Source organism: Sphaeramia orbicularis, chromosome 8 (genome assembly GCF_902148855.1).
Source record: "Sphaeramia orbicularis chromosome 8, fSphaOr1.1, whole genome shotgun sequence".
Taxonomy (NCBI): Eukaryota; Metazoa; Chordata; class Actinopteri; order Kurtiformes; family Apogonidae; genus Sphaeramia; species Sphaeramia orbicularis.
The window spans coordinates 42,515,851-42,526,424 of record NC_043964.1 but is presented as its reverse complement, the minus strand read 5'-3'; the positions used below and the strand labels follow the sequence as shown (position 1 = coordinate 42,526,424).

The 10,574-nt window shown below is 42.5% G+C and overlaps 2 protein-coding genes across 2 annotated transcripts; both read right to left on the bottom strand.

Moving 5' to 3' along the window:
• Positions 1-4: 4 nt before the first annotated feature.
• LOC115424860 (serine/arginine repetitive matrix protein 2) lies at positions 5-7,430 on the bottom strand. Its single transcript, XM_030142255.1, has 8 exons — positions 7,338-7,430; positions 6,472-6,774; positions 5,160-5,314; positions 4,072-4,256; positions 1,580-3,680; positions 1,329-1,455; positions 822-890; positions 5-37 (listed from the first exon to the last, which is right to left on the bottom strand). The coding sequence occupies exons 1-8, from the start codon at positions 7,428-7,430 to the stop codon at positions 5-7; spliced, it is 3,066 nt and encodes a 1,021-aa protein (XP_029998115.1).
• Positions 7,431-7,969: 539 nt separating this feature from the next.
• Positions 7,970-10,349, bottom strand: nol12 (nucleolar protein 12). Its single transcript, XM_030140496.1, has 6 exons — positions 10,183-10,349; positions 9,748-9,853; positions 9,602-9,650; positions 8,894-9,039; positions 8,600-8,706; positions 7,970-8,435 (listed from the first exon to the last, which is right to left on the bottom strand). Exons 1-6 carry the CDS (start codon positions 10,290-10,292, stop codon positions 8,249-8,251), a joined length of 705 nt encoding a protein of 234 aa, XP_029996356.1. The 5' UTR covers positions 10,293-10,349; the 3' UTR covers positions 7,970-8,248.
• Between the last annotated feature and the right edge of the window lie 225 nt (positions 10,350-10,574).

Below are 10,574 nucleotides of genomic sequence, written 5' to 3'. Positions count from 1 at the left end.
AGCCTTATGAAATGCCTGTAGGGTGTAGGTGAAGTGTCTATAGACGCAAAACAACCAGGCATTGAAGGAGATTTAAAAAGAATATGTGTGAAATGGATTGCAGACAAGTTATAGTGCCAAATGCATAAAAGCCTTCCAGTTATAGACAGGATCTGTGTGATACATTGCCACGTCTGGTAAATATGTAACAGAGCAATACTATATACTGACACCCTGGAGCAAAGACCTAACTGTAATAAACCCATAGTGTAACATGTGGGTTTCAGGTTTATGATGTTTATTGTAAGAGATAATGGGAAAAATTTTGTTGTAAAACTCCACAGTAGGAGGTTATTCGACATACCACACGTAGAAAAAGATAGTGAATATAAAGTACAGTGCAAAAGCCCTGATGGTTTAGTAAGGTTGTAATGGCCACACAAATGTATTTCTCAGTCTCTGTATTAAGACACAATCTGGATATATGGGATGTATCTACAGCAGTAAAAACAAGTTTCTTGTTCAGACAACATTAATTTTCTGATGTTTTATACCAGATTTCATCCAACACATGTCAGATGTTTCTGTTTGTACTGCTTCTAGTCATGGGGTCAGGGGTCACTCTAAATAGTGACTTTAACCTTTACAACCCATGTAGTTCAGTTTTTGTGTGTCTTTTAAGGCTGTACATATATTTCCTGTATTTTCCAGTTGTATCTGAAGAAAAGTGAATGAGAAATAAATATGTATGCTAGTTTCAACCCTGCATAAACAACAAACCTAGAGGTGGCCTAAGACCTTTGCATAGTACTGTACATAAACAGACTAGGTTTATCACATACCTGCATTTGTTCTGACCTGTGATGGTTACCTTTCCAACTGCCCTCATCTGCTGTGGGACTGCCAGACCTCTGGAAAGCAACGGCTGGTTGTTATGGAAATAATCAATGTCTCATTGAGCAAACATGGAAAAACTGCCCCAGTTTCACATCCACAGACTTTTTCTCATCTGGTGTACAGTATGTGGAAGATGTGGTAAAGCATTAACATATTATGAACAGTGAAAACCACAAGTGAAATCCAATTCCACTGCAATGGACAGAAGAAGAAGATGCCTTAGGCTGTCCCTCACAAGTTGAAGTCCTGTTTCATTTTACACTTTAATAACACCAAAAAGCCATTAACACTCTTGTTTGGCGAGTGAACAATCATGTTTAATGTGCATTTAACTAAGGCACTTTCTAAAAAACACACTTTCAGACATTTCAGTTATGATCTAAGGGGAAGCAGCTTCTCACAAAACTTGTCTCTTACTTTCATCAAACTGTTCTTCATACCCAACAGCCTACCTGCAATGAGGTAGAGGAGTGAGCTCGAGACAGATATCCACTGCCACCATAGTGCCATCCTGAGTATTCCTTCTCAGTGTCCCCTGTGTCGTCCCAGTCTCTAGAGGGATGCTTGGTCAAGGAGTGGCTGAAATGTCAAGAGCAGTTACAGAACACCTTAAATGTTTGTAACTGAGTTTCATGAAGTTACTATAACTATGAACCATGTCAATAACATCCTTTAATTCTTTGGAGGGTAATCTGAGTCTGACCTGGCTGGTTTGAAGAGCTCCTGTCTCCGAGCAGGCTTGTTATTTTGATGCTGCCCAGTTTGGGCAGGTCCCTCTCTCTGGTGGATCATTTTGGCCTTTGGCAGGTCAGCCATCATGGCATACTCCTCTCTGTTACGGCCTGTGGACCCCATCGACAGCTGGCCAGACTCTGATGACTCCATCGAACTCTGGGATGAGGTGTGCCTCCGCATTTCAATGTGAGGTGAAGGTGAAGGACTCCGTGCATGGCTTGAGAGCCTTTTATTATTAGTGGAAGAGTAGTGATCCTCGGTGCCCCGTATACTGACCCCAGATCTGATGCTACCTGTACTTCTGGGTGTATCCAAAGTGACAAAAGATGTTCTGCTGCCATTTGTAGCTGGTCTAGAGGGTGAAGCAGCTCGAGATAAAGAAGAGCTGCGGTTAGAATGAGTTGATTCCCGCCAGGAACGCGATAAGTGATTGGTGTCTGATTTTGAGTCACTGTAAGTGTTTTTTCTCTGAAAGGAACGACTGGCTTCTCCATTTGTTGCATTTCTGAGGACTGAATAACCTGGTGGGTCATTGTTGCCTCTTCTGGGTGGAGAGAGGTTGCGGCTGTTGTTATTCTTGCTGATAAGGGAACTGTTACTTTCAGCTTTCCTCAGTGAGTATTGGCCGGGAGCATTATAACTTCTTCTTGAAGGTGATGAACTGCGGCTGTCACGGTTTCTTATTGAACTGTTACCTTCAGACTTACGCAGCAGAGACTGAGAAGGAGCTTCATTGCTTCTCCTCACAGGAGAGGAGTTACGACTTTCATAACTACAGCCACGTAATGAACTGCTAGTGTCTGTTTTTCTGAGCTGATACTGAGTTGGTGTTTCATGGCCTCTCCTCCCAGGGGAGGAAGAACGACTATCACGATTTCGACTATGATTAACAGTAATTGCGTCAGTCTTACGCAGTGCTGATTTACTTGGCATGTCATAATCTTGTCTGGATGGAGACATGGTGGGGCTCTCATCCTCTTCATCATTTATCCCATTTCTATTCATTTGATTTCGCAGGAGAGCTTGGCTTTCAATATCATAGCCTTCTCGTATGGGGGAGCCAGCGCGTCCATGGTGACCACGTCCATTTAGAGACATAACAGATTCAGATTTACGAAGGATGGGTTGGCTTGACATATTGTAATTTCTTCTTGGCGGTGAGGATCTGTGACTGTCACCCACTGTGTCAGAAGTTCTTCTAGATGGTGAAGAAGTACGACTATTGTAGCCACGTCCATGAGATGAACTGCTGGTGACCTCAGATTTGCGTGGAAACGTTTGGCCTGGAGTGTTGTAGTCCCTTCTTGAAGGAGATGAGCTTCTGCTGGGTTGCACCCGTCCATTTAAAGACCCATTTCCGTCTGCTTTTCGTAAGGCACTCCTAAAATCTGAAACTGTGCTGGCTTCAGTTCTCAGTGAACTGGCAAAAGATTTGAAGTTTCTTGGCAGAGTTCCTGACTCAGCACGTCGTGCATACGTGCCTTGCGAGGAGCTCCGAGTTCCTGACTCTATGCCTTGAGACCTACTTCCACTATCAAAGTTATATCGGTTGAGTGAAGTGGTCGACTCGCTGCGTCTGAAAGGTAAGTTTCCACGTGATGGAGAAGCAGAGCGTGACTGTAGACCAGAGCCTTGTCTGGATGAATCAAAACGCCCTGACTGTTGATACGAAGGAGAGGGACTTCTCCGCCCATATGAACTGTTGAAACCTTTTCGGCTAGTCGAGGCTAGGGTCTCAGCTATCTTAAAAGGAGTAGGACTTGGTGAGCGGGGACCAACTTGCGCCTCAACCTCAACAGCAATCTCATAGGGGTCAGGAGGAGGAATTTCCACAGGTGGCTCCTCGTCTAGACCCTCTGGTATTAGCCTTTCAGAGGCCACACCAAGATTAGGGTTTCTAAATGGGACTGTGTCTTTGGGCTCAATGTTTCTGAAGCTGAAGATGGGATGCCCTCTCTCAAAATGGCGGAAAGGAGCAGGCGGGCTGCTGTCACGGAGAGAACGGGCACCTGCTGCCTTCCCCAAGGAGAAGTAGCCACTTTCTCGCCTCTCTTTGTCTTCTTTTAACCCTGGAAGACAATCTGTGTCAAGAAGTGTGACAGAAATAGAAGCAAACAGGGGATGATAGAAAGAAGAGAAGCACACATCAAAGCTCAAACAGTGACTTACTACCAGCGGTTTCGTGACACAAACCCACTCATATTGTATTACCAATAATTGCTCTGGGACACCTCAGCTGGTGACATCAAACAGTATTGCCAGTAAAGAACACCTCTGGTTGTAACTGGATATAGATTGGTCAAGTGCAGTAAGTCATAGGTTTACTGAAGTGCAGAGGGTTCATAAGTAGAAAAAAAAGTGACTGGAATATTCATTATGAATTTTGTGCCCACTCCTCAATCACTCGTCTCCAACTTAATGAAATAGTTAACAGTAATAATAAAATACAATATTTGATACCTGAGTTCCTGCCAAAGCGGTCTTTGCTCCGAGCTTCATCGATCCAAACACGAGGGTTCGGCCGGTGGGGTGGAGGGTCAAGACGGGTCATGCTGAATTTGGTCGAATGACGATGGATTGGCAGGTATTCGTCCTCAGCACTGACAGACCCACTGAACTCTTGGTAGTCGCTCTGGTCACGACAGCTACATGGAAGAGGAGATGGTAGAAGAATGATGAGAGTAGAGATGGAAAGGAGAGCCGGGGAAGAGGGGGGAAACAAGTAGGAGGTAAAGGATATTAGTAGAAGTATATAAATATAATGCAGAAGTTCATAGATGGCACAGCAAAACAAGGAAGTCTTAGGTCTTCCTTAACTGGGAGAAGAAGTCAGTGGTGAACTGTAAGTGAAGTACAGCAGCTCAATAGAATGAGTGGATGTAAGACAATCCATCCTGAATGTTACTTTAACATTTGCTTGTTTTGTCAGCCGCCTTTACTCAAGTACTGTACTAACACAAATTTGGATACTTTACTTGAATGGGCAAATATTGTATTTAGTTAATTTTTCAGATTACAAATATTCATAATCTTCCTTTCCAGTATCTCCAAATGTGTCGATCTGAATGTTCTCTTATAGTCCACCTCCGTAAGCAAAATCACCTCTAAAAAAATCCTCTTGAATTAGGTGGAAAAGTATTGAAGTTTATCCAAACTCTTTGGATGATGATCGTACAGAAAAGGATGCATTGTTGTAGATTAAACTACCCAACTATATATAAAGTACTTCAAATGTATTGAACTTTAAATGTCTATGGCAGTGAAGTTCACCAGGTAAATACAGTAGTAATACAAATACATCAACCTATGAGTACAACATAGAAAGGAACAATTCTACTGCGCAATGACTCCAACTTTTTATACTTTAACTACATTTTTGCTGATAATACTTACACACTTAAATTTTTAACGCAGCACTTATACTTCTGGTGGAGTCTTCTCTGGGTCCTATTAGTACTTTTACTTAAGTAAAGCTTGTGGATACTTCTACCGCTGTTGTTAATGGTTCTACTTTCTTATTCTCACTCTTCATTTTCCAGCAGCCCTACCTGTCAGTGCTGTCGTCGTCGTCGTCGCCGTCGCCGTCACAGATGTACAGCTCACAGTCGGGGCTTAGGATGCAAAAAGAGCCAGCCTGGTAACCCAGACGGCCTCCATTGAATTCACAGTAGCTGCTCACTACCGACTGTCCATCAGAATCCTCCTGATTGGATGGCAAGTTAAAAGACACCGGCCAATCACGACAATCTCTACAGCTCTGTGAAATGAAGAGGCATCTTACCTTGCTGTGTCGATGGCTGTATGTCCAAACAAAACGCAACTATGATGGCTTTCTGCAAACCCAACCTCAAACCCAGCTATGAACTGAAGTCCCCAACACTCTTAGATGTGTCTGTCTGGCTCCATCTCCTTTGAGTGGAGGGTGAGCTGAATAGTGTCTGTCCCCTTCGTCCTCTCTGGCACATACTCACATGTTCAGTCTGCTGTTCGATTAGGGTTACACCTCTGTAACCTGACCTTACTCATGGCTTTCCTCATTAACATTTCATCACTTTTTTCCTACTTATAATCCCTCTTTCTGAAGTAGAGTGCCCTACAATCATCTAGAATGTGACTTGACTGCTTCTAAGTGTCAGTAACTGCAAGAAATCTTTACATATTCTGGGGAAATTATGCAAGCTTTTGTTTAAGTGAACTGTTGCAGTAGACTTCAGTATCTGCTTCTAACTGAAATGTTTCACCCCTTGCACACAGATACAGTCATGTAGTATAAGCAGGAAAAACAGAAACAAGCTGAATTTTAACACTGTACTACTGACACATGCACGTCCTTTCTGTACATTAGCTCCCGTGTCTAATATTACAAGTGATTCCCAAGAGGCCAGTAAGTGATCCAGCTTCGTTAATTTATAATAGGAGCCTCTGCTACTACCTTGCTCCTCGCTGTTACTTCTCATTCTCAGCCGCTGACCTTTTCTTAATTCACTCAGGAGTGACGATGTGATGAAAAAGTCATATGTGACCTCGGCTGCTGTGCTTACATGTTGATGTGTGATTTCTTCACACGTGCACAAACACTGACCTACTTTAAAGTCCTCATCAGTGCACTTGTGTCTTGTTCTGTCTTCCTTTGTTGTGCTTAAAGTTGGATTCACATCTCAGCTGGCTGTTTTCCTGCCTTCACCTGGAACCTCTTACCCTCTTGCTTCCCTGCCTGTCTTCAGGTCCACTTAATCCCATCTCTCAGCACATATTCCACTCTTGCTTACACTTCTCTTCTTCCAGTCTATTCCTGGGAACCATCTCTGCTCTGTTCATCTCCCTCCCTCCCTCCTTTCTTCTTCTCCTCATCTTTCTTACCTTAGTGCTGGTGTCTCTTTCCTCGGCCTGGGACTGGATGGGTGTCAACAGCGTGCCTTTGATCGACCCAATCCCATTTTCAGTCCCACCGCAAATGTCAGTTTTAGCCCCAGTCCCTCCTGTCTCCGCTGTGGATTTCTGCTGTGGTTCTACCTCGGTGCTCTCCCCTGTGCCAGCGTGCAGGTGCCTCTGGCGAAGGCAGTCGTGGCAGCGGGAGGGGTCGAAGATGTTTGGCTGGAACTTGGGGCAGATGGGTTCTTCGCCAGAGAGGGGCATGATGAGTCTGGAGGGGGAACCTGCCCACTCATGTCAACCCAACTGAGATAGAACAGCAAGGGGAGGAAGAGGAGTATTAGAATTAAATGTAGAGCAAAAAGAGGATAAATGGATGCCTATTGTGATTAATCTACACATGTAGCAGCCAATTGCTGTGCAGTTGCATACTTTCACGTGAAGAAACAGAAAATTCCACTTTCTTCAACTGTTTTTAGTACACTTTTAAGCCTACATGCTGTCAGTTTGTGACAGCATTACTTGAGACAGGTGTAAACACAGAGCAGCAGGCGTACAGGACTTTTTATTTCAGGCTTCATGCAACATCTAAAGCGGAACTGTTAAGGACGGTGATAACTAATTACACTCCAGGACAGTGTAACACAATCCATCAGAGCACTGTTAAAGCTCAGCACAAAGTAGATTCACAACAAACCACAAGGCACAAGCAATGTAACGTGACAGTCTCTATTACAGTACAAAGACCACCGCCTCTAATGAAGGAGAGAGGAGTTAATACAAAATACAATAAAATTACAGGACATTTGTTGGTGACTTGGATGTAAAAGCAGTAAGAAAATGATAAGTATTACCTGACAGCAGAAGCTCTTGATGTCAGCTCCACTCAGAATTTGTGAGGATGAGCTGCCCATCAGACCCCCATCAGGGACATGCCTCTTCCCCATGCTCTCTATCCTCCTGAGCTGCCAAACTCTCAGATCGATCCGATTGGCTGCCCTGACAATGTGTGAAACTGAGGCACCTCAAGCAGCCATGGTGGCTCTCGGTTTCTCTGCTGAGGCCCTGAAGGCAAACACAGACTTTGAGCCAAAATGGAGCCGGTGGCCTGCCGGTTCCTCAATTGAGCGGCTGTATTAAATATCATGGGCTTTAGAAAGCGAAATGAAACGCTCATGCTAGTGACAGCTGGCACTCGCTGGCTCAGGTTAACGTAAATAAATAAACACTGGTGAGGTGGGGGCTTAACATACATTAAAACCTTTGGCTGTGTGGTTTAGAGTTAACTCAGAATTGTAGAAGAAACAGTGGTTGGCTGTTGCTTTAGATCCCTCACAGGTAACACTGAGCTGTGAGGAAACGGCTAAGAGGTCCCTTCCTGATGAGCTAAAAGGATGTTGACAGCAGGGCTGGCTTCCTATTAAACAAGAGACAAAACTCCACATGGAACACACACACTTTGTGACTGCACCACAAGACTACTGAGCAAGGTCATCCTTTCTTTTAATCAAAATTCAGGCATATACAGTACAGTTTAATGAAAAATAACACTACAAAATCATTTTGCTTTGACAACAAAAGTACAAGTTGACACACAAAAAGCAGGTACAGGGGATATACAGAGCAGTGTCACAATCTTATTAAACCCTTTTCAGTATTTACACATCCTGCAGAAAAACAAGCTAAAATACTCCAAAGTCCAATTTGTTTGCCTGGTGGATTCTGGCGTAAAAAGTCTCTCCACAGTTCATTTTAACACACTCTTTCAGTCCTGATGATGCACCTTCTTCCCTGTCTGCCGCCGTCTCTGTCTCCTTGTGGTCCTCCCAGTTCGGGCTTTGCTCTCTGTGGCAGCGGGTCTCTTGTCTCTCATATGGCCTCGGCCTTCCTGCTTCCCCTTCCTCTTCCGCTTGCTGGTGTAAGTGCTGAGCGACGTGGTGAGGGAGCGGATTCTGCAGCAATGGGAGAAACAAAAAAAAAAGCCCAGCTGGAGGATGATGGCTAGACAAGACTGAATATCCATGTGATGTCTGCAATTACATCAACAATGTGCTGTAGGGAGTACAGCATCTTTAGCAACACTAACATGTACACATCTATGTAATGGAAGGCTTACTTTTTGTTCATGATTGGTTGGCCTGCTTTTCTTGGCATTGCAGTTTTTTTCTCTGTTCCTTTCTCTTCCTCCTCCTCCTTTCCATCATCCTCACCTTCCCCATTCACCTTTAAAATAAAGATCATCACAGGTGTATTTATCAACATCAGGAACATCCCCAACTTTCACTCCAATAGCATTTCCTTTCAGACCATCTAGAGTTCTAGACAGTAACACCAACCACCCATAGTTTCAATATATATTTATGAAACACATGAAGCTTGTCCATAAACGAATCAAAGTTTAATAGTTTACCTGTTCTGATACAGGTCCAAGGAGGTGGGCCCCTGTGAGGTCAAGATCACTAATGGTCGTCACTGTGACTGTGTGGTTGGGGTGGTCGTACTGTATAGACTCAGTTGTGGAAGTTATGGCATCCTCTAGGTCATCTTTGTCATCCTCTGAAAGACAGGATCAAATTAGGAAATGGAAAAAAAAAACAAAACAAAACTGTGCCCAATGTTAGGGTTAAATGTATGTTAGTGCTTTTACTAAAGTTCTGAACTTAACAATGTCAAACCATGACTGCTTTCCTTGATTAACTGGTAATTGTTGTTTATTGCATTTCTGTTCTTCCACTCCACTACATGTTTGAGGCAAATATTGTATTATTTACTCCTTTCCTTTATCCGGCAATGTGAATAACTTCTCATATCACATGACATCTTAGAGATTCATGATTCTTACAAGACTTTAAAGACACTATAAACGCATGATATTCTTACAGAATATGATGCATTGCTGTAAATTAAACTACACAACAGTTGAAATAGTTAAATGAGCTCACGTTTAAACATATACAAAGCATCATGTATACACAGTAAAACACTGACAGGGACCACTTTACAACACAGAAACTTATGTACTTTATACTGTGTTGAATGCCAAACTTTCACTTAGTAATACGACATCTGAAGAACAACTACAGACCTGAATAATCTTTAATAATCACTTTTAACTCACCCAAAGCCTCTGTCCTCTCTTTCAGCATCTTCATGTATTCATTATGTCTCTGAGTGAAGATGTAAACAAAACATGAATACATTCTTCCCTTGCATGATCACATTATTGCATCTTTATTTCTTCATAAAGGACTGAATGTAACTTACTTCTTCTCGGACTTTAATCTGCTCTTCCTTTATTTTCTTTTTTAGTTCTGCTACTGCTGCTTTCCTCCTCTCCACTTTTCGCTTATGGAAACCTGTGAGATAATCCCTGAAGGAGGAAGTGATAGAGACCAGCTTTACTTCACTATAATCTTTCCTAAAAGTTTTTTCTTTAATACATCCTACTACCACCTACCAAGCTGACCACAAATCTGTGGATTTTGATATATATTTAAACTAAAACCATACTTTAAATATGCTATTAAGTAAGAATGCAATAACCGAGCCTCCTGAAGTAGTTACATACGTTAAAATCAAATGATATCTCAACTTAACGGTTTCTTACTAGTTGAAAATCCATGCTGAAAAGCTAGTGCTTGTAGCCGCTAGCTAACCCCACAGTACGTCAAACAGCACGTTATTAATAAATCAACTTACTGTCTGTCTTTGTCGTCAAACATAATGACACATTTATTCTCTCTCTTTTTGAACCCAGGCTTGAATTTAGACTTTTTGGGCCCATCGTTGTGTTTTTTTCTGTTTTTCATGTTCTACACGTGAGTTCGCTGTATACAACTTCCTGGTTCTGGTGTTATCTGTCCGACTAGAAACACAAACGAAGGTTCCGCTCTGAGGACAGCGCATGTTCTGCCGGTGTTCTAGGCTCTCTTTTCTTGTCTTTTAAGAATAACAATTCAAAGTAATTCCATAATTTTCCTACAAAGCAGACAATTTAAGAAAACTAAACTTGTTCATATAACATTAATGTGATGGTAATCTAAATAGTATTACACAAAAATATAATGTCTTTATTTTGGATTTACTGTTTT